This window comes from Mirounga angustirostris, unplaced genomic scaffold, assembly GCF_029215605.1.
Source record: "Mirounga angustirostris isolate CCGP_5_RB_7025 unplaced genomic scaffold, mMirAng1.0.hap1 SCAF_9, whole genome shotgun sequence".
NCBI classification, from domain to species: Eukaryota; Metazoa; Chordata; class Mammalia; order Carnivora; family Phocidae; genus Mirounga; species Mirounga angustirostris.
This window is the reverse complement of record NW_026991717.1, coordinates 28,973,802-29,000,629: the sequence shown is the minus strand read 5'-3', so window position 1 is coordinate 29,000,629 and position 26,828 is coordinate 28,973,802. Positions and strand designations below refer to the sequence as shown.

Genomic DNA, 26,828 nt, shown 5'->3' with positions numbered 1-26,828 from the left:
TCATTGTTAATGTAGAGAAACACAACTGATTTCTATATCCTGAAATTTTACTGATTTTTTTTTTAATCTGTTCTAAGAGTGTTTTGGTGGAGTCTTTAGGATTTTCTATATATAAGATCATGTCGTGTACAAAGACAATTTTAATTCTTATTTTCTGATTCGGATGCCTTTTCTTTCTTTTTCTTGCTTAAGTCCACTGACTAGGACTTCTACTACTATGTTTAATAGGAGTGGTGAGAGTGGACACACTTGTCTTTTCCTGATCTTAGAGGAAAGTTTTCAAACACTCACTGCTGATTATGTTAGCTGTGAGCTTGTCATCTATGACCCTTATTATGTTGAGGTATGTGACCTCTATACCCAGTTTGTTAAGAGCATTTTATCATGAGAGGATGTTGACTTTGATCAAGATTTTTTGCATCTACTGAGAAGACCATTTAATTTTGATCTTTCATTGTATTAATGTGGTATATGACATGTATTAGTATTCCTATGAACCATGCTTGCATCCCACAAATAAATCCAACCTGATGATGATGTATGATCCTTTTAATATACTATTAAATTTGGCTTGCTAATATTTTGCTGAGAATTTTTGTTGATGAATTGAGGATAGATTCATCAGGGATATTGGTAGTTAGTTTTCTTTTCTTGTAGTGTCTTTACCTGGCTTTGGTATCAGGATAATGCTGGTTCATAAAATGAGCTTTGGAGTGTTTTCTCCTTTTCAATTTTTTAGAAGTGTTTGAAAAGGATTGGCATTAATTCTTCTTTAAACATTTGGTAGAATTCACCCATGAAGCCATCTATCTGGTCCTGAGCTTTTCTTTATTGGGAGATTTTTTTATTATTGATTCCATCTCCTTACTATTGGTTTATTCTGATTTTCTTTTTTTTTTTTTTTAAGATTTTTTATTTATTTATTTGACAGAGAGAGAGAGACAGCGAGAGAGGGCACACAAGCAGGGGAAGTGGGAGACGGAGAATCAGGCTTCCCGCTGAGCAGAGAGCCCGATGCGGGGCTTGATACCAGGATCCTGGGATCATGACCCAAGCTGAAGGCAGACGCTTAACGACTGAGCCACACAGGCGCCCTGATTTTCTATTTCTTCATGATTCAATCTTTGGTAGGTTGTATATTTCTAGGAATTTATCCATTTCTTCTAGGCTGTTCAATTTATTGCCATGTAATTGTTCATAGTAGTGCTTTATGATCCTTTGTATTTCTGTGGAATGAGTTGTAATGCCTCCTCTTTCATTCCTAGTTTTGAGACTTCTTTCCTTTTTCTCAATCTAACTAAAGCCATGTCCATCTTATCTTTTTAAAAAGCTGCTCCTAGTTTCATTAATCTTTTCCATTGTATTTCTGGTCTCTATTTCTGATCTTTCTCATTTCCTACCTTTTGTCTATACTGGATTTAGTTTGTTCTTTTTCTTCATTCCTTGAGGTATAAAGTTAGGTTTAGGTCATTTTTTCTTAAAACAGGCATTTATCGCTATAAACTTCCCTTTTAGAATTGCTTTTGCAGCATCCCGTAAGTTTTAATACATTGAATTTCCATTTTCATTTGTTTCAAGATCATTTCCCTTTAGATTTCTTCTTTGACCCTTGATTGTTTAGGTGTTGTTTCATATTCACAAATTTGTAAATTTTCCTGCTTCTTTCCAGTTACTGATTTCGAATTCAATACCATTATGGTCAGATACTTGGTATGATCTCAACCTTCTTAAATTTGCTAAGACTTCTTCAGTGACCTATAATTTTATCTATCCTGAGGAATGTTTCATGTGCACTCAAGAAGAATGCATACTCTACTATTGTTGGATAGAATGTTCTGTGTATGTCTCTTAGGTCCATTTGGTCTAAAGTATGTTTCAAGTCTCATGTTTCCTTTTTCATTTTCTGCCTGAATGATCTATCCATTACTGAAAGTTCGACATTGAAGACCCCTACCATTACTGTATTGCTGTCTTTTCCCCACCATATCTGTTAGTATCTGCTTAATATACTTAGGTGCTCTGATGCTTATGATTGTTATATCTTCTTGATGGACTTATGATTAGGTCTTTGTCCTTTATTAGCATATTTCACTTAAAGTCTATTTTGTCCTTTGTCCTTTATTACCATATTTCACATAAATTCTATTTTGTCTAAGTACAGCTATCCCTGCTCCCTTTTGGTTTCTACTTGCTTAGAATAGATTTTAACATCACTTTGCTTTGAGCCTATGTATGTCCTTAAAGATGAATTGAGTTTGGGGAGGAGCAAGATGGCGGAGGAGTAGAAGACCTAAATTTCGTCTGGTCCCAGGAATTCAACTAGATAGGGATCAAACCATTCTGAACACCTACAAACTCAACAGGAGATCGAAGAAAAGAATAGCAACAACTCTCTGAACAGAAAAGCGACCACTTTCTGGAAGGTAGGACGCGTGGAGAAGTGAATACGAGGTGGTATTCAGGAGGATAGATGGCGGGGGAGGGGGCCTCCGTCTGCCGCTTCTGGCAAGTGATAGAGCTGCGGAGCACAAAATCGGAACTTTTAGAAGTCTGTTCCACTGAGGGATATTGCTCCAGTGGCTAAGCAGGGGGTGGAATCCTCGCTGGGACAGTGTGGTCTCAGAACCATCGGGGTCACAGAAAGACCGGGGGTGCCTGAGTGTGGCAGAGCTCTCAGGTATCGGAGCGGGGAAGCTGGCTGCGGAGATGGAGCCGAGGCGCGGGCCCTCAGCTCAGGATTGCCATAAACCATGATCCGCGGCACAGTTGGGCCACTGCTCCTCCAGCAGGGACCCAACAAGCGGCAGATTCAGGGAGACTTACCTTCCTCCCGCGGGAGGAGCGGCGCGGAAGCGCACCGCAGGGATCTGCTGGGTTTGGAGACTCCACACGGGGTCATGTGCCACGGGTAGAAAGGCTCAGTCACAGGCCGGGTGAGCACGGAATGCAGCCGGAGACCGGGGACACAGCAGTGATTAACTGCTTTTCCCTGGGGGCTCACTGAGGGGTGGGGCCCTGAGTTCTTGGATCCTCCAGGGCAGAGACTGGGAAGCCACCATTTTCACTCTGGTCCTCCAAAGCTGTACGGAAGGCATGCAGGGAACAAAAGTTCCCGAGAGCAAACCAAGCACATTACTTAGCCCAGCCCGGGCAAGGGTGGGGCAATTCAGCCTCAGCAAAGACATTTGGGAACCACAGCAACAGGCCCCTCCCCCAGAAGATCAGCAAGAACAGCCAGCCAAGACCAAGTTTACCGATCAATGAGAATGGCAGAACTCCAGCACTAGGGGAATACTGCATATAGAATCCATGGCTTTTTCCCCATGATCCTTCAGTCTTTCAGAGTTAATTTTTTTAATTTTCTTTTTTTCTCTTTGAATTTTTCTTTTTCCCATTTTCAATCAACATCGTACCAATCCCTTTTTAAAAAATCTTTTTTATTTTTCATTTTTAGACTCATATTCTATCCCTTCATAGTAGTTAACCTTATTTTTGGTATATATATATATATATATATATAAGTTGTTCTCTCTTTAAAATTTTGGGACACAATTTCTTCTAACAGACCAAAATATACCCTAAATCTCTAGTGTATGGCTTTGTTCTAGTTTCCTGCCTGATCACATTCTCTCCCCCCACCTTTTTAAAAAATCTTCTTCTTTCTTTTTTCAACCAACATGTTATCAATTCCCTTTATAAAATCTTTCATAATTTTCATCTTTACAGTCACAGTCCATCCCTTCATTGTATTTACCCTTATTTTTGTACATATATAAACTTTTCTTTATTTAAAATTTGGGGAGGCACTTTCTTCTAACAGACCAAAATATGCCCAAAATCTAGTGTGTGGCACTGATCTATGCACCAGCCTGATCATATTTGATCATACTCTGTTTTTTTGTTTGTTTGTTTTTATCTATTTCTTTTACTTTTTTCTTTCTTTCCCTTTCTTTTCCCCCGGTTTCAGGTCTCTTCTGATTTGTTTAGTATATATTTGTCTGGAGTCATTGTTACCCTGTTCGCATTTTGTTCTCTCATTCATCTATTCACCTCTGGGCAAAATGACAAGACAGAAAAAAATCATCTCAAAAAAAAAGAACAAGAGGCACTACCGACTGCCAGGTACCTAATCAATACAGACATTAGTAAGATGACAGAACTAGGGTTCAGAATGACAATTTTAAAGATACTAGCAGGGCTTGAAGAAAGCATGGACAATATTAGAGAAATCTTTCTGGAGAAATAAAAGAACTAAAACCTAACCCAGTTGAAATCAAAAAGGCTATTAATGAGGTGCAATAAAAAATGGAGGCTCTAACTGCTAGGATAAATGAGGCAGAAGAGAGAAGTAGTGATATAGAAGACCAAATGATGGAAAATAGAGAAGTGGAGAAAAAGAGAGATAAACAACTACTGGATCACGAGGGCAGAATTCGAGAGATAAGAGATACCATAAGATGAAACAACATTAGAATAATTGGGATCCCAGAAGAAGAAGAAAGAGAGAGAGGGGCAGAAGGTATAATGGAGCAAATTATAGCAGAGAACTTCGCTAATTGGGGGAAGGAAACAGGCATCAAAATCCAGGAGGCACAGAGAACGCCTCTCAAAATCAATAAAAATAGGTCAACACCCCAATATCTAATAGTAAAACTTATGAATCTCAGAGACAAAGAGAAAATCCTGAAAGCAGCTTGGGAGATGAGATCTGTAACCTACAATGGTAGAAATATTAGATTGGCAACAGACCTATCCACAGAGACATGGCAGGTGAGAAAAGACTGGCATGATATATTCAGAGCACTAAATGAGAAAAATATGCAGCCAAAAATACTATATCCAGCTAGGCTGTCATTGAAAATAGAAGGAGAGATAAAAAGCTTCCAGGACAAGCAACAAAAACTAAAGGAATCTGCAAACACGAAACCAGCCCTACAAGAAATATTGAAAGGGGTCCTCTAAGCAAAGAGAGACCCTAAAAGCAACATAGACCAGAAAGGAACACAGACAATATACAGTAACAGTCACCTTACAGGCAATACAATGGCACTAAATTCCTATCTTTCAATAGTTACCCTGAATGTAAATGGGCTAAATGCCCCAATCAAAAGACACAGGCTATCAGATTGGATAAAAAAAACAAGACCCATCCATATCCTGTCTGCAAGAGACTCATTTTAGACCCAAAGACACCTCCATACTGAAAGTGAGGGGGTAGAAAACCATTTACCACGCTAATGGACACCAAAAGAAAGCTGGGTGGCAATCCTTATATAAGACAAATTAGATTTTAAACCAAAGACTGTAATAAGAGAGAGGAAGGATACTATATCCTACTTAAAGGGTCTATCCAACAAGATCTAACAACTGTAAATATCTATGCCCCTAACATGGGAGCAGCCAATTTTATAAGCCAATTAGTAACAAAAGCAAAGAAACACATCGACAACAATACAGCAATAGTGGGGGACTTTAACACTCCCCCACTGAAATGGACAAATCATCTAAGCAAAAGATCAACAAGGAAATAAAGACTTTAAATGACACACTGGACCAAATGGACTTCACACATATATTCAGAACATTTCATCCCAAAGCAACAGAATACACATTCTTCTCTAGTGCCCATGGAACATTCTCCAGAATAGATCACATCCTAGGTCTCAACCAGTACCAAAAGATTGGGATCATTCCCTGCATATTTTCAGACCACAATGGTTTCAAACTAGAATTCAATCACAAGAGGGAAGTTGGAAAGAACTCAAATACATGGAGGCTGAAGACCATCCTACTAAAGAATGAATGGGTCAACAACCAGGAAATTAAAGAAGAATTAAAAAAATTCATGGAAACCAATGAAAATGAAAACACAACTGTTCAAAATCTTTGGATGCAGCAAAGGCAGTCCTAAGAGGAAAGTATATAGCAATACAAGCCTTTCTCAAGAAACAAGAAAGGTCTCAAGTACACAACCTAACCCTCCACCTAAAGGAGCTGGAGAAAGAACAGCAAATAAAGCCTAAACCCAGCAGGAGAAGAGAAATAATAAAGATCAGAGCAGAAATCAATGAAATAGAAAGCACAAAGAACAGTAGAACAGATCAACGAAACTAGGAGCTGGTTCTTTGAAAGAATTAACAAGTTGATAAACCCCTGGCCAGACTTATCAAAAAGAAAAGAGAAATGACCCAAATAAATAAAATCACGAATGAAAGAGGAGAGGTCACAACCAACACCAAAGAAATGCAAACAATTATAAGAACATATTATGAGCAAATATATGCCAGCAAATTAGATAATCTGGAAGAAATGGATGCATTCCTAGAGATGTATCAACTACCAAAACTGAACCAGGAAGAAATAGAAAACGTGAATAGATCTATAACACTAAGGAAATTGAAGCAGTCATCAAAAATCTCCCAATAAACAAAAGCCCAGGGCCAGATGGCTTCCCAGGGGAATTCTACCAAACATTTCAAGAAGAATTACTACCTATTCTTCTTTTTTTTTTTTTTTTTAAGATTTTATTTATTTGACAGAGAGAAAGACAGCCAGAGAGGGAACACAAGCAGGGGGAGTGGGAGAGGGAGAAGCAGGCTTCCCACGGAGCAGGGAGCCTGATGTGGGGCTCGATCCCAGGACCCTGGGATCATGACCTGAGCCGAAGGCAGATGCTCAACGACTGAGCCACCCGGGCCCCCACTACCTATTCTTCTGAAACTGTTCCAAAAAATAGAAATGGAAGGAAACCTTCCAAACTCGTTTTATGAGGCCACCATTACCTTGATCCCAAAACCAGACAAAGACCCCATCAAAAAGGAGAATTACAGACCAAAATCCTTGATGAACATGGATGCAAAAATTCTCACCAAAATACTAGCCAATAGGATCCAACAGTACATTAAAAGGATTATTCACCACGACCAAGTGGGATTTAGCCGTGGGCTGCAAGGTTGGTTCAACATCCGCAAATCAATCAATGTGATACAATACATTAATAAAAGAAAGAACAAGAACCATATGATCCTCTCAATAGATGCAGAAAAAGCATTTGACAAAGTACAGCATCCTTTCTTGATCAAAAGTCTTCAGAGTATAGACATAGAGGGTACATACCTCAATATCATAAAAGCCATCTATGAAAAACCCACAGCGAATATTATTCTCAATGGGGAAAAACTGAGAGCTTCCCCCTAAGGTCAGGAAAACTGCAGGGATGTCCACTATCATCACTGCTATTCAACATAGTACTAGAAGCCCTAGCCACAACAATCAGACAACAAAAAGAAATAAAAGGCATCCGAATCAGCGAAGAAGAAGTCAAACTCTCACTCTTTGCAGATGATATGATACTTTATGTGGAAAACCCAAAAGACTCCACCTGAAACTGCTAGAACTCATACAGGAATTCAGTAAAATGGCAGGATATAAAATCAATGCACAGAAATCAGTGGCATTCCTATACACCAACAGACAGAAGAAAGAGAAATTAAGGAGTCGCTCCCATTCACAATTGCACCCAAAACCATAAGATACCTAGGAATAAATCTAACCAAAGAGGCAAAGAATCTGTACTCAGAAAAATACTCATGAAAGAAATTGAGGAAGACACAAAGAAATGGAAAAACGTTCCATGCTCATGGATTGGAAGAACAACTATTGTGAAGATGTCAATGCTACCTAGAGCAATCTACACATTTAATGCAATCCCTATCAAAATGCCATCCACTTTTTTCAAAGAAATGGAGCAAATAATCCTAAAATTTGTATGGAACCAGAAAAGACCCTGAATAGCCAGAGGAATATTGAAAAAGAAAAGCAAAGCTGGTGGCATCACAATTCCAGACTTCAAGCTCTATCACACAGCTGTCATCATCAAGACAGTGTGGTACTGGCACAAAAACAGACACACAGATCAATGGAACAGAATAGAGAGCCCAGAAATGGACCCTCAACTCTATGGTCAACTCATCTTTGACAAAGCAGGAAAGAATGTCCAATAGAAAAAAGACAAGTCTCTTCAACAAATGGTGTTGGGAAAATTGGACAGCCACATGCAGAAGAATGAATCTGGACCATTTCCTTATACCACACACAAAAATAGACTCCAAATGGTTGAAAGACCTAAATGTGAGACAGGAGTCCATCGAAATCCTAATGGAGAACACAGGCAGCAACCTCTTGGACCTCAGCCACAGCAACTTCTTCCTAAAAACATTGCCAAAGGCAAAGGAAGCAAGGGTAAAAATGAACTATTGGGACTTCATCAAGATAAAAAGTTTTTGCACAGAAAAAGAAACAGTCAACAAAACCAAAAGACAACTGACAGAATGGGAGAACATATTTGCAAATGACATATCAGATAAAGGGCTAGTATCCAAAATCTATAAGGAACTGATCAAACTCAACACCCAAAGAACAAATGATCCAATCAAGAAATGGGCAGAAGACATGAACAGACATTTTTCCAAAGAAGTTTCCATTTTCCAAATGGCCAAAAGACACATGAAACAGTGCTCAACATTGCTCGGCATCAGGGAAATCCAAATAAAAACCTCAATGAAATACCACCTCACATCAGCCAGAATAGCTAAAATTAACAAGTCAGGAAACGACAAATGTTGGCGGGGATGCAGAGAAAGTGGAACCCTCCTACACTGTTGGTGGGAATGCAAGCTGGTGCAGCCACTCTGCAAAACAGTATGGAGGTTCCTCACAAAGTTGAAAATAGAGCTACCATGCGACCCAGCAATTGCACTACTGGGTATTTACCCAAAGATACAAATGTAGGGATCCGAAGGGGTATGTGCACCCCAATGTTTATAGCAGCAATGTCCTCAACAGCCAAACTATGGAAAGAGCCAAGATGTCCATCGACAGATGAATGGATAAAGAAGATGTGGTGTGTGTGTGTGTGTGTGTGTGTGTGTGTGTATATATATATATATATATATATATATATATATATATATAAATGGAATATTATACAGCCATCAAAAGGAATGGAATCTTGCCATTTGCAATGACATGGATGGCACTGGAGGGTGCTATGCCGAGCGAAATAAGTCAATCAGAGAAAGACATGTATCATATGACCTCACTGATATGAGGAATTCTTAATCTCAGGAAACAAACTGAGGGTTACTGGAGTTGTGGGGGGTGGGAGGGATGGGGTGGCTGGGTGATAGACATTGGGGAGGTATGTGCTATAGTGAGTGCTGTGAATTGTGCAAGACTGTTGAATCACAGATCTGTACCTCTGAAACAAATAATACATTATATGTTAAAAAAAAAAAAAGAAGATAGCAGGAGGGGAAGAATGAAGGGAGGGAAATCGGAGGGGGAGACGACCCATGAGAGACTATGGGCTCTGAGAAACAAACTGAGGGTTCTAGAGGGGAGGGGGGTGGAAGGATGGGTATGGGTGATGGGTATTAAAGAGGGCACGTATTGAATGGAGCACTGGGTGTTATACGAAAATAATGAATCATGGAACACTACATCAAAAACTGATGTTGTAATGTATGGTGTTTAACATAACATAATAAAATTTTTAAAAAAGATGAATTGAGGGCGCCTGGGTGGCTCAGTCGTTAAGTGTCTGCCTTCGGCTCAGGTCATGATCCCAGGGTCCTGAGGTCAAGTCCTGTGCATCGGGCTCCCTGCTCTGCGGAGAGCCTGCTTCTCCCTCTCCCCCTGCTTGTGTTCCCTCTCTCGCTGTGTCTCTCTCTGTCAAATAAATAAATAAAATCTTTAAAAAAAAAAAAGATGAATTGAGTTTATTGTAGGCAGTATATCATAGGGTCCTGTTTTTTTATCCATCCAGCTGGTCTATGTCTTTTGATTGGAAAATTCACACCACTTGCATTTAGATAAGTCCTCACTTACTAATGTCATCTAATTAATTGTTTTCTGGCTGTTTTGTAGTTCCCTTGTTCCTTTCTCCAACTTTTTCTACCTTCCTTTGTGAACTGATGATTTGCTGTAGTGATATACTTTGATTCCCTTGTCTTTATGGTTTATGAATCCACTGTAGGCTTTCACTTCGTGTTTACCATGAGGCATGCAGAAAACACTTTATGCCTCTAACAGTCTATTTTATAATGATAGCAATTTGACTTTAATCCCATACAAAAACTCTACCTTTTTACTACCTGCCTTTTGTTTTTGCTTTTACAACTTTTTATATTGTGTATCAACTAACAAATTATTGTATCTATAATTATTTTTAATAGTTTTGTCCTTTAACCAGTACACTGGAGTTAGTATTAACACACCACCATATTACAGTAGTAGAATATTCTGAATCTGACTATCTACTTACCTTCACCAGTGTCTTATATATTTTCATGTTACTAATTAGCACCCTTTCATTTCAGGTTGAAGAACTTTCAGCATTTCTTGTAAGGCAGGTCTAGTGGTGATGAACTCCTTTAACTGTTGTTCATCAGGGAAAGACTTTATCTCTTTTTTGAAAAACTAATGATCAAAACTAATGATCAAAAATACATCAAAAACTAATGATGTATTGTATGGTGACTAATATAATAAAATAAAATTTAAAAAAATTCCAGTATAGTTAACATACAGTGTTATATTAGCTTCAGGTGTAGAATAAAGTTGTTCAACAATTCCATCACCCAATGCTCATCACAAGTACACTCCTTAATATCCACCACCTATTTAATCCATCCCCTCATCCACATCCCCTCTATGGAAAAACGGATCAACTCTATGCAAAAGAATGAAACTAGACAACTTTCTTATACCATACACAAAAATAAACTCAAAACGGATTAAAGACCTAAATGTGTAACTTGAAACCATAAAAATCCTAGAAGAGAGCACAGGAGACAATATTTCTGACATTGGCCGTAGCAACATTTTTCTAGATATGTCTCCTGAGACAAGCGAAACAAAAGCAAAAATAAACTATTGGTATCCAAATAAAAAGCTTCTGCATAGTCTATATCTCTTTTTAATTTTGAAGGAAACTTTGCTGGGTAAAGTATTCTTGCTATACGGTTTCTTTTTTTCATTTTTCTAAAAGATTTTATTTATTTATTTAACAGAGAGAGACACAGCGAGAGAGGGAACACAAGCAGGGGGAGTAGGAGAGGGAGAAGCAGGCTTCTCCGCAAAGGAGGGAGCCCGATGCCGGGCTCAATCCCAGGACCCTGGGATCATGACCTGAGCCAAAGGCAGACGCTTAACAACTGAGCCACCCAGGCGCCCCAACAGTTTCTTTTTTTCAACACTTTGAATATACCTCTCATTATCTCCTGGCTTACAAGGTCTTTTGTAAGAAATCTGCTGATAGTATGGTAGTTTCCTTGTGAGAGAGAATTTTTTTTTCTCTTGCTGTTTTTATTTTTTCTTTTTCTCTTTTTAAAAAGATTTTATTTATTTATTTGAGAGAGGAGTGAGAGAGAGATCACAAGCAGGAGAGGGAGAGGGAGAAGCAGATTCCTCTGCGGAGCAGGGAGCCCAACATGGGGCTTGATCCCAGGACCCTGGGATCATGACCTAAGCTGAAGGCAGATGCTTAACCAACTGAGCCACCCAAGAACCCCTCTCTTGCTGGTTTTAAAATACTCTTTTCATTTTTTATATTAGACAGTTTTATTATAATATGTCTTGGAGAAGATCACTTTGGATTGAAATTTTGGGGTGACCTATGAGTTTTACAAACCTGGATGTCCAAATCTCTCCCCAGGTTTAGGAAGTTCTCAACCAGTATTTATTTAAATAAGCTTTCTAACCCCTTTCTCCCTCTCTTTTTCCAATAATGGCACACTGTTTCCATGAAGGTGCCTTAGTCCCATAGTCTTTCTTCATTCTTTTTGCTTTCTGCTCCTCTGATTAGATGATTTCAATTGATCTATCTTCTAGCTAACTAATTCTTTCTTCTGATTGGTCAAAGGTGCTGTTGAAGTTCTTTATTGAATTCTTCAGTACATCAGCTGTATTCTTCAGTTCCAAAATTTGTTTGGATCTTTTTTAGGTTGTCTCTTTTGAACTTCTCATTTTGTTCTTGTGTTATTTTCCAGATGTCTTTAAATTGTTTATATGTGTTCTCTTAGCATCTTTAAGGGAATTATTTCTGAATTCTTGGTTAAGCAATTTCTGGATCTCCATTTCTTTGGGGCCAGTAACCAGAGGTTTACCGTGTTTGTTTAGAGGAGTCATATTTCCCTGATTCTGCATGATCCCTGTAGCCTTGTATAGGTGTCTGTGCATTTGAAAATGCTGTCACCTCTTCCAGACTTTAGGGACTGATATCAGTAAAGGAAGACTTTTACTTGTGGATAACAGCACACTGGAGCATGCTGTGACTTTGGGTTTAGTGTCGCAGGGTACCAAGAATGGGTGTGTGTGGCAGCACCACATTTGGTGAGGTGTAATGTCTCTTCAGCTCAGGCTGCGAGGTCCTCCACATTGACAACTATGTGTTTCTTGGCAAGAACTGTGAGGGGTTTGAAGTGGCTGCTAGGGCTACTGGTGTCCTCAGCAGTGCCTTCAGGTCCAATGAATAGGGATAAGGGCAGGCAGTGGTGATGGCCAGAGCTGGTGTGCACATGGCTGGCTACAGGGGCCAGCTGCATGTGCCTATGTAGTCGTAGAGTCCAGTTGCAGACACATACATAGTGCTCAGGACTAAGATAGGCAGTAAAGGCCAGGGCCAACTACAAGCTCATTGGTAGCTGCAAGGGCCCTGGCTGTTAGTGTGGCTGCACATTCTTTCCTTGGGTGTGTGTACTACAGTGTAGGCCAGTCATAGGGGTCAGGCTGGAGGTGTGCAGGTGCAAAGGTGGAGGAGCTAGCTTCAGGTGAACATGGTGGTGCAGGGCAGTGACAGATGATAAGGCCTAATCAGGCCAACAGGCTGCTGCAGAGACTCTAATTATCAGCATATTCTATCAGTAGTACCCCTGCCTGCATGCACAATGAAGTGGAGGTTGGGGACAGATTTCAGGCTTACAGTATGGAAGGGCACAAATGGACAGGCTAGCCCCAAACTCACACATGGCACCCTACAGTATGGAAGGGCATAGCTGGAAAGGCTAACCCTGAACACACACTCGGTCAGCTGTAGGAGTCTAGGCTGATGTCTTTTTTTTTTTTTTTAGGCTGATGTCTGGTACTCACACAGCTACAGAGTTCTGGAATGGATGCTCACATGGTTCCTGGGAGCTGGCAAGAGTGGGGTGGGAATTGGAACGAGGAGGATTTTGATGGCTAGTATCACGAATATGAATACCTCTGGGGCATAAGCTGATGAAATTTCCAGGTGTCTGTGGCAACTGTGCTGGCCATTCGCTTCTTCAGTGGCAAAATCTGCTGGGTTTATCTGCAGAGCAGGTGCGTGAGTCACAATCACTCTCACCGCATGGCTGCTATTGGTATCCCTTTTCTTTCCTGTTCCTCCTAGCCACCTCTTTCTGTCAACTTTTGCAGTGTGGGTGAACTGAAACTAAAGCAGAACCTTGGGGCAATGTCCTGAAAGGTTGGGAAAGCTGGTTGCTCACCCTGCGCCTCCTTTCCTGGCATGGAAAACACTTTCTGGTTGACAAGTTCCCTCCTGGTGCTGTGCAACGTCAGCTTGGGGGAAGGAATGATGCAGGTAAAATGAAGTTGTCTTCTTTCTGTTCTTTTGTGGTTATTCTCAGGTTTTTTGTTCCACAATGTTGCTAAAGTTTCTTACGCAGACTCCAGACCTCTCCCAGAACTGTTTCTCTTCATGGATAACTGTCCAATCATTGATCTTTGTGAGGGGATAGAGAGTGGATTCCCACACATCACCATTTTGATGACATTATGTTTTTTTCCTGGCTTTTCACTTCCTTGACGGCATTCTTTAAAGCACAAAAGTTTTAAATTTATATAATGCCCAATTTATCTATTTTTCTTTTGTTGCTTGTGTTTTAGGTGTCAAATCTAGGGAAACACTGCCTAATCCAATGTCACAAAAATATATACCTTTTCTTCAAGAGTTTTATAGTTTAAGCTTTTAAATTTAGGTACTCGATCCCTTTTGAGTTCATTTTTTATATATAGTGTGAGGTAGGAGTATAACTTCATTTATTTGCATTTGGATACCCAGTTGGATCAACACCACTTATTGAAAAGACTGTTCTTTCCTTATTGAATTCTTTAACCATTGGTAAAAATCTGTTGACTATAAATGTTAGGGTTTATTTCTGGAATCTCAATTTTATTTTATTGATATATATGTCTATCCTTAACTCAGTACCACATTGTTCTGATTACTGTAGTTCTATAAAATGTTTTGAAATCAAGAAGTGTGAGTCCTCCAACTGTGTATTTATTTATCATGACTCTGGGCTATTCTGGGTCTCTTGCATTTCTATATGAATTTTAAGATCGGGTTGTCAATTTCAAATGATTCTGATAGAGATTGCTCTGAATCTGTAGATGAGTTAGTATCATCATCTTAACAATATTAATTCTTGTTAATATGTGAATATGGATATGTGAATATGGACCATTTATTTAGGATTAATTTCTTTCAAAAATGTTTTTATAGTTTCAGAGTATGAGTTTTATGCTTCTTTTTAAAAATATATTCTTAAGTATTTTGTTTGTTTTGGTACTATTTTATAATTGAATTGTTTTCTTAATTTCATTTTTGGTATGCTCACTGCTACTGTATACAGATACAATTGATTTTTGTATATTGATCTTATATCCAGTATACTTGCTGAACTTATTAGTTCTGATAGTTTCTTAGCAGTTCCATAGAATTTTCCATATACAAGATCATGTCAGCTCTGCTAACAGAGATAGTTTGACTTCTTCCTTTCCAATCAAGATGGCTTTTAATTCATTCGCATTCATTTAATTTGCCTGCCTAACTATATTGGCTGGAGCCTTTGGTACAATGCTGAATATAAGTGGCAAAAGTAGATGTCTTGTTCCTCATCTTCGGGGGAAATCATCCAGTCCTAAACCATTAAGTATGATGTTAGCTGGGGGATTTTCATAGAGATACTTTGCCAGATTAGGAAGTTACCCTTTATTTCTAGGATTTTTTAAAGTAGGCTCCATGCCCAGTGTGGAACCCAATGCAGGGCTTGAACTCACGACCCTGAGATCAAGACCTGAGCTGAGATGCAGAGATGGATGCTTAACCAACTGAGCTACACAGGTGCCCTTCTATTTCTAGCATATTGATTTGTTTTCATCGTGAAGGGGTGTTGAATTTTATAAAATGATTTTTATGTGTCTACTGAAATATGTTTAACCTTTATTCTATTGATGAGGGGTATTAACTTACTCTGATGCTAAATCTACCTTGCATTCTTGAGATAAATCCCGCTTGGTCATGGTGTATAATCCTTTTTATCTATTGAATTCAGTTGGCTAGTATTTTGTTGAGGATTGCTTCATCTATATTAATAAGAAAACTGATTTGTAGTTTTCCTTTCCAGTGATTTCTTTGGTTTTGTTACAAGATAATATTACCTCATAGAGTGAGTTGGGAAGAGTTCCCATCTCTCCTACTTTTTGGAAGAGTTTGTGAAGAATTCTATTAATTCTTCTTTAAACGTTTGAAAGAATTCATCAGTGAAACCACCTCTACCTCAACTCTCTTTGTTGGAAGTTTTTGTTTTTGTTTTTGTTTTGCTAGTTCAATCTCTTTACTTGCTGTAAATCTATTCAGATTTTCTATTCTTAAAATATTTTCAGTAGTTTGAGTCTTTCTAGGAATATGACCATTTCGTCTAAGCGATCTAATTTGTTGGCATACTGTTATTCATCTTATTTGCTTATAATTCTAATTTCTGTAGAGTTGGTGGCAATATCCCCCTTTTGTTCTTGATTTTAGTAATTTCAGTCTTCTCTGTCAATCTAACTGAAGGGTTATCAATTTTGTTGACCTTTTCAAAGGACAATCTTTGGGTTTTTCTGCTTTTCACTATTTATTTCTAGTCTCTATTTCATTTATTTACTCTAATCTTTATTATTTCCTTCCTTCTACTTCCTTTGGGTTTAGTTGGCCCTCTTAGATTGTTGATTTAAGATCTTTCCTTTTTTTTTTTTTAATGCAGGCATTTACAGATATAAATTTCCCTCTGGGTATTGATTTAGCTGAGTCATGTGAGCTTTGGTGTGTTGTCTCCCCACTTTTATTCATCTCAAAGTATTTTCCAATTTCCCTTGTAAGTTCTTTTTTGACCCATTGGTCATTTAGTAGTAAGTTGTTTAATTTCCACATATTTATAAATTTCACAAATTTCACTGGTTTTGCTTTCTGATTTCATTATAGTTAGAGAAAGTACTTTGTATGGTTTCAATCCTTTCACATTTATTGATTTTTTTTTTTTTTTTTTTTTATGGCCTAGCATATGGCCTATCCAGGAAAATGTTCCATATACACTTGGGAAGAATTCTACTGCTGTTGGGTGGAGTGTTCTACAGATGTCTATTTTGTCTAGTTGGCTTATGCTGTCATTCAAGTCTTCTATCTCCTTCTTGATCTTTTGCCTAGTTTTTCTATCCATTATTGAAAGTATTTGGATATTTCTATCCATTATTGAAAGTTGTAACTATTATTGTTGAATTATCTGTTACTCTTTATTCTTTTCAGGTATGTTTCTTATATTTTGAAGCCCTGTTTTTAGGTGCATATTTGTTTATAATTGTTATGTCTTCCTGATGGATTGACCCTTTTGTCATTATAAGATGTCTCTATCAGTAATAATATTTTTTGTTTTACAATTTATTTTGTCTGATATGTAGCCTCTCCAACTTTCTTATGGTATTGTTTGCATAATATATTTCTTTTCCTTCCTTTTATTTTCAATTCATTTATATCTTTGAATCTAAAGTGTGTTGTGTAGACAGCATACAGTTGGATCATTATACAGCCTGACAATCTCTGCCTTTAAAAAAAAATTTATTTATTTCAGAGAGAGAAAGTGAGAGAGAGAGAGAGAGAGAGAGAGCAGGGGGAGGAACAGAGGGAGAGGGAGAGAGAGAATCCCAAGCAGACTCCGCACTGAATGCAGTCTGATGCCGGGCTCAATCCCACCCCTGAGATCATGACCTGAGCCAAAATCAAGAGTCGGACTGAGACACCCAGGTGTCCCTAATTTCTGCCTTTTTACTGGATTGTTTTATCCACTGACATTAAATATTTTTAATGATATCATTATTTGTGTGTTTGCCATTTTACTTTTTATTTTCTACATTTTGTTCCCAATTCTTCACTTACTGCCTTCTCTTACATTAAGTGAATTTTTCCAGTGTAACAGTTTAGTTCCTTATTGGTTTTTTCCACCATATTTTTTTGTTATTTTTTAGTGGTTTCTCTAGGGCTCATCAGAATACATTTCAAATTGATACTAAATTAACCCATGAGACACAATGTTACTCCTCTATAGCTCAATTTCTAGTTCCTTCTTTTTGCACTATTTTTTTGGTGCTATTTGGGTCTTTTACAAGCCCAATAATACATGATTCTAATTATTACTTTATAAAATTTTGTATCTATTTTTAAAAAGCTGAGAAAAGAAAGGAGAACACATATATATTTATAGTTTGTTATATTGAGCAGGTATCCTTTCTAACATTCTTTTTACTTTTGAAATATTTATTAAATAAACGTATTTATTACATTGTATCTGGTTGCTTATGAGCATTTTATTGAAAATGAGGGTTAATATTAGTGGAATAAATGTGTTTTCTTATGAACAAATTGTCAGTTTTGACTTTTGTCATTTTATCTACTGGGATTTTCATATTATTCTGACTAATTTAAGAAATTATGTCATAGCTTTAATTACTGTCATATTTGATTTAATCTTTTTCACAAATTATTTTTTTACTGTAGTAAGTTAAACTTCATTGTTATTACTTCAAACTTCAGAAATTTCTTATCCTTTTAAGATCTAAAAGGCATTCGTTGTTTCAAGTTGTAAAAATAAAAATATTTTTCTTATACATAGGCCACAAACCATGGAAACATAGCTAAACTTTTTTTTCCTCCTCTTACGGATTAAACCTCCATAGTACATACCCTGGGTTATGTTAGGGATGCAGGCTTATTCAGTGAAAATCAGAGACAGAAAATGTCTACAGCTATATGCAACAGATAATTGGGCACATTAACTTATTGGGCTTTCCATAGCTTTACACAGAACACTGAACCCTCCATTACTGAGCAGGACAACATACTTCAATATATCACTTCAGTCACGCACTGGAATAGTATCAATAAACCGTTCAATGTTGTATTTGCCTCTATTTCCACATTTGATGGCCATCCCCTGTATATAATACTTAATTCACTTAGATCATATTTTGACGGTGCTATGATTTAAATTGACGATCCTACAAATTACGTACCAGTTTTCCCAACACTATTTATTTAAAGAAAAAAAATCTCTTTAGACTAGAGACATGACAATTAACTGCAGCACCCAACACTAAACTGGATCTTGTACTAGAAGGAAAAATGATGGTACAAAGGAAAAATAATGGCATAAGTGGTATAAATAAAGGTATAAAGGATAATGGCATAAAATAGGCATATAATGGATCAATTAACAAAACTGGAATACAGAAGGCATATTAGATACATGTACTAAAATGTTAAATTTATTGAAATTGATCATTGTACTGTGGTTATTAAAAGTATTTGTAGGGGCGCCTGGGTGGCTCAGTTGGTTGAGCGACTGCCTTCGGCTCAGGTCATGATCCTGGAGTCCCACATCGGGTTCCCTGCTCGGCAGGGAGTCTGCCTCTCCCTCTGACCCGCCTCCCTCTCATGCTCTCTGTCTCTCATTCTCTCTCTCTCAAATAAATAAATAAAATCTTTAAAAAAATAAAAATAAAAAATAAAAGTATTTGTAGTGTTAGAAAACACAAATTGATATATTTAAGGGTGAAGAGTCATGACAGATGTAGTCTCAAAGGATAAAAAACAAAGGAACAAAAAAACCAAAGGAAACACCACATTTATGGTTCTCAACTGGGGGTGATTTGCCCCCTCCCAGGACATTTGTAATGTCTGGACACATTTTTGGGGGGTACTCCTGGCATCTGGCTGGTGGAGTCCAGGGATGCTAACACCCCACAATGCAAATATCAGCCCTCACAAAAAAAAATGATCTGGCCTCAAATGTCAACAGTGTTGAGGTTGAGAAACCGAAATACAGAGAAAGCAAATAATGGAGGAAGTGGGGTAAAATATTAACAGTAGGTGTGCATAGGTGAGGGGTATATGGGTGTTGTTGTGATTATTCTTTTTTTTTTTTAAATTTTCATTTAAACTCCAGCTAGTTAATATATAGTATAATATTAGTTTCAGGTGTACAATATAGTGTTTCAACACTTACATACTACAGCCAGTGCTCATCACAACATGTGCACTCCTTAATCTCCATCACCCATTTAACCCATCCCCTGTTTTGATTATTCTTAATCTTGTAACTTTTCTGTAATTTGGAAATTACTTCCAAATAAAAAGTATTTTTAAACTTCTTTTAAAAGTACTATGCTGTGATGATTACTTTATCATATACTGAATCATTACAGAGAAAAGTGGACCTATTTTGGGGCTTCCTAATCTATTTCTAGTCTATTCTATTTCTCTTCTCTATTTCTAGTCTGTCTCCTGAAGACTTGCAGCAGTGAACACTTCTGGTGAGGTGACTTAATTGTCAAAGCCGTGAGAATAGTTCTTTGGAACTTAACTAGGCAAAATATTTTAATATATCCATATTAAATGTGCAATGTGCAAAGACCCCAGGGTCAGATTATTTATTTGCCTGGTGTTTTTTAAGGAGAACAGATCAAAGAGTGAGGCTAGGCTCTGGGAAGCTACAGCAGTGATTCCCTGAAGTGAGTACTCCTCATGCAATCCAAGCTCTTCAGAGCCATCCAAACACAAAGCGACATCAAGCTACATGTGATATTAGTCTTTTGTTTGGATAAGAACAACATTCTACAAACACATTTTCAAACGTTAGCCTGTAGAAAACATTTGTGCTTTTTAGGCTACAGGATCTTAAAGCCAAATTGACTTTATTTTTTTTTAAGATTTTATTTATTTGTCAGAGAGAGAGAGAGCACAAGCAGGGGGAGCGGCAGGCAGAGCAGGCAGAGTAGGCAGAGGGAAAAGCAGACTTCCCACTGAGCAAGGAGTCTGGGACCCTGGGATCATGACCTGAGCCAAAGGCAGCCGCTTAACCGACTGGGCCACCTAGGTGCCCCTAGCCTAACTGACTTTAAAGTACAATTTAAATATAGCCATCATAGGGTGCCTGGGTGGCTCAGTTGGTTGAGCGACTGCCTTCAGCTCAGGTCATGATCCTGGAGTCCTGGGATCGAGTCCCGCATCGGGCTCCCTGCTCGGCGGGGAGCCTGCTTCTCCCTCTGACCCTCCCCCCTCTCATGTGCTCTCTGTCTCTCTCATTCTCTCTGTCTCTCTCATTCTCTCTGTCTCAAATAAATAAATAAAATCTTTAAATATATCCATCATAGACACACTTCTCTGAAAGGATCTGGGAATCTGTCTAAAATACAGCAGAATACCACTATACAAATGAGTTAGAAACTTGGATTTTATTTCTCTTCTATTATATGTTTCTTAATTTCTTCAAAGTAAAACAGAATATAAATATGTTCATGGGAGGATAAATATGTTCATGTGTTGAGCTATTCAATAAACGTCTCATAAAATCATTTTTGTAGGTAAGCCAAATGTAATACAAAGAAAGACTCCACTTGAAATGCATGGTGGCTGACAGCATTCAAGTCCCCAATCCTACTTTGCCCTTTGTCCCAGATAAGAAAGCCTGCTAATACCCTCAGACCTTAGTGTCCTCAGGCCCTTGGCAATTGGAGAAATTTCAAACCACGCAAGACCCTGCTGAGTGTGGGAACCTCCACCGACTCACTTTCTAACTACAATAAAACCCAAAGCCCCACCTTCCTCCTATCCCTCCCAACCACACAGAAACCCTTCTCCTACGCATGGAGATTCATCTGCTGTTAACTGTTATGAGTTATAAATTCTATTTTATATCCATTGGTGCCCATGTGTCATTTGTCCCACCTCCAAAATTTCCCAGGGTGGAGTGGGAGAATTGTTCAGTGTCTGGTAGGGGATGCTAGACACACAAATAAAACACCAATTGACTAGTTTTGCTTAATGATTTCTCAGAATCACTTGCCAAGGCACCAGGAAGACTCTAGTTTCTAGGAAGTCTTCCAGGGCAAAGACCAGGAGAAAGACAGAATCACATTCACTAACATCCATGCATAAGTTAGGGTCTGAAATATACTAAAGCAAATTTCTAAGAGAAGGGTTAATAATTCAAAAAAATAATTTGAAGGATAAAATTAAACCATAGAGTAGAATACTGAAGACCTACCTTCAGTTATAATTTTGCTATTATTTGAACAGAAACATTTAAAATGTAGTTTCTTTAAAAATCTAAACTACACATTAAAAACCAAAACACGGAATCCCAGTTCTCACCCAAATGGCACTCCAAGGGCACCCAGTGGAGTCACCAGGACTGTGGGGACCGCAGTGTAAGCCAGGAAGTTTCCAATCTGGCCAACAGCCACTGTCAAGAGAATCACAAGGATACCACTTGCAATTACAGCTCTCTTTTAGCAATGATCACAGAGTTTAATTTGGCAAGGCTCTGCTCTGAAAGGGCTATTTCTTTTCATTACTGGTGAGGAAGTAAATATGGGGCATCACTTGCATAATTAAGGGTCCTGAAGGCAGAGGACAGCAGGCCCCAGAGCATCACGACCCAACGGGTCAGGAGTAGTTTCAGCCCTCTGTGGAAATTCCCAAACTAAATGGCAGTGACTGACAGTGGGTGCAACAAAGTATATCTCCACTCTCTCCTTCACACATCCTCCTTTTAAGACTGATCACGTAGAATTTCCTGTTGTCCCAATGGGCTGGAATCTACTCCAGTATAGAATACTGGGCCACAGTGACATGCTGCTCATACACCAGCTGGAGAAACTACTGCCTGCACGGGACTGCACCCAGAGCTAGACCAAGACAGAGCTTAACAATGAGCTCTTCAGTGAAAGGAAACAACATCCGCTAGACAACATCTCACCTCGAAGACAATGTGTGACAAGTAAACCTCATAATATTTCTGGATTATTTAATACAATTTTTCTTTATATATTTAGGGTTCCGAACTCCAATTTTATTATTTATTTTTACATGATAGCACATAACCTCTGCATATGACCTCTTTTATACAATAGCACATGATCCTGTACTGAAGGCTAAGTGAAGAAACTCTCCTTTGTAAAACCAATTATGTTCAACAAAACATGAAATTTCACCAAATTCAACAGCATGACTACAGATGAGTAAGCAGGAGCTGTTTTAATTTCTTTGGGCCCAGGACAGTCTGAGCTGGACTATATTCAGAGCTAACTGCAGGCAGTAGGAACCTCTATCTCCCCCACCAATGCCTCCTGCCCTGGTCCTCATCCCAAAGAACGGAGCCACACTCATTCCACCTCCTCCAGTTCTGCCAGAAAATGACTGATCTTAAGAAAGAAAGCACACCAAGCTTTTCACCACACTGGGTACTTACTTGCAATTGTGCCTGCCCACCACACAATGTCTGTTAAATAGGAGGTACCTATGAAAGAGTGAGATAAAAATGTGAGAAAAGTACAAACCAAGAGGTTTACAAACTATATACTTAAAAAGGAGTTTTTAAATGAAAATAAAATTGAGAAGAATAATGAACGCCATACGGTTTATTCACCCCTTAAAGAATTGTTAAGTTAGTCTATAAATAGCAGCATGAGAAACCACTAAAAGTGGCAAATACAGATATTTTTTGCAATAAACACAAGCTGACCCAAACAAGTGAAACCTTTATAAAAAACTACTTTTGGCTCACCATGCAACCCATAGACACAAATATTCTTTGGCATGAAGTTTTACGTTGAAGTCCAGTTCTCTCATGCATTTACTGCAACCCATTTATGTGATAATTTATGAGCACAGGGTTCAATGACTACTGGTGCTTAAGCAGGTTACACAATTTTTATAAATTAGAACCTTTATGATATGACTCTTTTTTCAACCATTTGGGCAGCAGACTTTTTCACTCACTCAGGGATTTGACATTTTACACAGTCTCCTATATTCTCTTAGGTTACCCTCATATATCCCCAAGCATAGCCAGACAGAAACATGAACAGATGCCCAGGCCTCCCTATCAGATGGGTCCCTCTTCCTGCCTGTATGACAGGAACCTTCAGCAAGATAGTCTCCCAACCTTTCATACACATAGTTGTACTAATTCGGATATGTCAAAATGCTAGTCTGACAGGTTTCTTCACTTCAGATTTAGGTACCAAATTCTAGATTTTAGCCATTCTAACAGGTGTGAGGTGATATCTTATTGTAGTTTTGATTTGTATTTCCTTGATGATGAGTGATGTTGAGCATCTTTCCATGTGTCTGCTGGCCACCACTATGTCTTCTTTTGAAAAATGTCTATGTAGGTCCTCTACCCATTTTTCAACCATATTGTTTGGTATTTTTGGGGTTGAGTTGTATAAGTTCTTTATATACTTCTTTTTAAATTTTATTTTATTATGTTACGTTAGTCACCATACATCATTAGTTTTTGATGTAGTGATCTACAATTCATTGTTTTTGTATAACACCCAGTGCTCCATGCAGTATGTGCCCTCCTTAATACCCACCACTGGGCCAACCCATCCCCCGACCCCCCTCCGCTCCAAAACTGTCAGTCTGTTTCTTGGAGTCCATAGTCTCTCATGGTTCGTCTCACCCTCCGATTTCCCCCACTTCATTTTTCCCTTCCCTCTCCCAATGACCTCCATGCTATTCCTTATGTTCCACAAATAAGTGAAACCATATGATAATTGACTTTCTCTGCTTGACTTATTTCACATAGTATAATCTCCTCAAGTCCCATCCATGTTGATTTAAAGGATTTTTTTTTTTTAAGATTTTATTTAGTCATTTGACAGAGAGAGACACAGCAAGAGAGGGAACACAAGCGGAGGTGGGGGTGGGAGAAGGAGAAGCAGGCTTCCCGCTGAGCAGAGAGCCTGATGCAGGGCTTGATCCCAGGACCCTGGGATCATGACCTGAGCCGAAGGCAGACGATTAATAACTAAGCCACCCAGGCACCCCCATGTTGATGTAAAAGCTGGGTATTCATCCTTTCCGATGGCTGAATAATATTCCATTGTATATATGGACCACATCTTTATCCATTCATCTGTTGAAGGGCATCTCGGCTCTTTCCACAGTTTGGCTATTGCGGACATTGCTGCTATGAACATTGGGGTGCATATGGCCCTTCTTTTCACTACATCTGTTGGGCAATTGCTGGGTCAAAGGGTAGCTCTGTTATTAATTTTTTGAGGCACCTCCACACTGTTTTCTAAAGTGGCTGTACCAATTTGCATTCCCACCAACAGCGTAAGAGGGTTCCCCTTTCTCCACAACCTCTCCAACATTTCTTGTTTCTAGCCTTGTTGAGTTTTGCCATTCTAACTGGTGTAAGGTGCTATCTCAATGTGATTTTGATTTGAATTTCCCTGATGGTTAATGATGAACATTTTTCATGTGTCTGTTAGCCATTTGTATGTCTTCTTTGGAGAAGTGTCTGTTTCTCTCTTCTGCCCATTTTTTGACTGGATTATTTGTTTTTTGGGTGTTGAGTTTGAGAAGTTCTTTATAGATCTTGGAAATCAGCGCTTTGCCTGTAGTGTCATTTGCATATATCTTCTCCCATTCTGTGGATTGCCTATTTTGTTGACTGGTTCTTTGCTCTGCAGAAGCTTTTAATCTTGATTAAGTCCAAAAAGTTCATGTTTGCTTTTGTTTCTCTTGCCTTTGGAGATGTATCTTAAAAGAAGTTGTGTGACTGATGTCGAAGAGGTTACTGCCTATGTTCTCCTCTGTCTCACATTGAGGTCTTTCATCCATTTTGAGTTTATCTTTGTGTATGGGGTAAGAGAATGGTCGAGTTTCATTCTTCTGTATATAGCTGTCCAATTTTCCCAGTACCATTTATTGAAGAGACTGTCTTTTTTCCATTGCATATTCTTTCCTGCTTTGTCGAAGATTATTTGACCATAGAGTTGAGGGTCCATATCTAGGGTCTCTATTCTGTTCCATTGGTCTATATGTCTGCTTTTGTGCCAGTACCTTGCTGTCTTGGTAATCACCGCTTTGTAATACAGCTTGAAATCGGGCAACATGATGCCCCCAGCTTTTTCTTTTTCAACATTTCCTTGGCAATTTGGGTTCTTTTCTGATTCCATACAAATTTTAGGATTGTTTGTTCCAGCACTTTGAAAAATGTCATTGTAATTTTGATTCGGGATGGCATTGAAAGTATAGATTGCTCTGGGCAGCACAGACATTTTAACAATGTTTATTCTTCCGATCCATGAGCATGCAATGTTTTTAATTTTTGGTCTTCAATTTCTTTCATAAGTGTTCTGTAGTTCCTAGAGTATAGATCCTTTACCTCTTTGGTTAGGTTTATTCCAAGGTATCTTATGGTTTTGGTGCTATTGTAAATGGAATCGATTCTCTAATTTCTCCTTCTACGGTTGCATTGTTAGTGTATAAGAAAGCAACTGATGTCTGTGTATTGATTTTGTATCCTGCCACATTACTGAATTGCTGTATGAGTTCTACTAATTTGGGGGTGGAGTCTTTTGGGTTTTCCACATAAAGTATCGGGTCATCTGCAAAGAAAGAGTTTGAATTCTTCTTTGCCAATTCGGATACCTCTTATTTCTTTTTGTTATCTGATTGCTGTTGCTAGGACATCTAGTACTATGTTGACCAATAGTGGCAAAAGTGGGCATTGTTGACGTGTTCCTGATCTTAAGAGAAAGTCTCTTATCTTTTCCCCATTGAGAATGATATTTGCTGTGGGTTTTTCATAGATGGACTTTATGAAATAGAGGAATGTTCCCTCATCTCTATACTCTGAAGAGTTTAATCAGAAAAGGAGTTTCTGTCAAATGCTTTTTCTGCATCAATTGAGTGGACCATACGGTTCTTCCCTCTCCTCTTATTAATGTGTTCTATCACACTGATTGATTTGAGAATGTTGAACCACCCTTGCATCTCAAGGATAAATCCCACTTGGAAGTGGATGATCCTTTTAATGTTATTGTTGGATCCTATTAGCTAGGATTTCGTTGAGAATTCTGGAATCCATATTCATCAGGGATATCGGTCTGAAATTCTCCTTTTTGATGGGGTCTTTGCCTGGTTTGGGGATTAAGGTAATTCTGGCCTCATAGAATGAGTCTGGAAGCTTTCATTCTCTATTTTTTGAAACAGCTTCAGGAGAATAGGTATTTCTTCTCTGAATGTTTGGTAGAATTCCCCAGGGAATCCATCAGGCCCTGGACTCTTGTTTTGGGGGAGGTTTTAGATCACTGCTTCCATCTCGTTACTGGTTACTGGTCTATTCAGGTTGTCAATTTCTTCCTGTTTCAGTCTTGGCAGCTTATAGGTTTCCAGGACAGCATCTATTTCTTCCAGGTTGCTTAATTTATTGGCATACAGCTGTTGATAATAATTTCTAATAATTGTTTCTATTTCCTTGGTGTTAGTTGTGATCTCTCCCCTTTCATTCATAATTTTATTAATTTGGGTCCTTTCTCTTTTCTTTTGGATAAGTCTGGTCAGTGCTTTATCGATCTTATTCTTTCAAAGGAACAGCTTCTAGTTTCTTCATTGATCTGATCTACTGTGTTTCTGGTTTCTAATTCATTGATTTCTGCTCTAATCT

The 26,828-nt window shown here is 38.5% G+C and overlaps 1 protein-coding gene across 1 annotated transcript in view; it reads right to left on the bottom strand.

The window, feature by feature from the left end:
• Nucleotides 1-26,828, bottom strand: part of NIPA1 (NIPA magnesium transporter 1) — a 77,257-nt gene that overhangs the window by 12,476 nt on the left and 37,953 nt on the right. The window contains exons 2-3 of the mRNA XM_045899582.3: nucleotides 22,611-22,658; nucleotides 21,512-21,602 (exon numbers count right to left, since the gene is read on the bottom strand). Coding sequence (XP_045755538.1) covers nucleotides 21,512-21,602; nucleotides 22,611-22,658 — 139 coding nt within the window. The remainder of the gene's footprint in view (nucleotides 1-21,511; nucleotides 21,603-22,610; nucleotides 22,659-26,828) is intronic.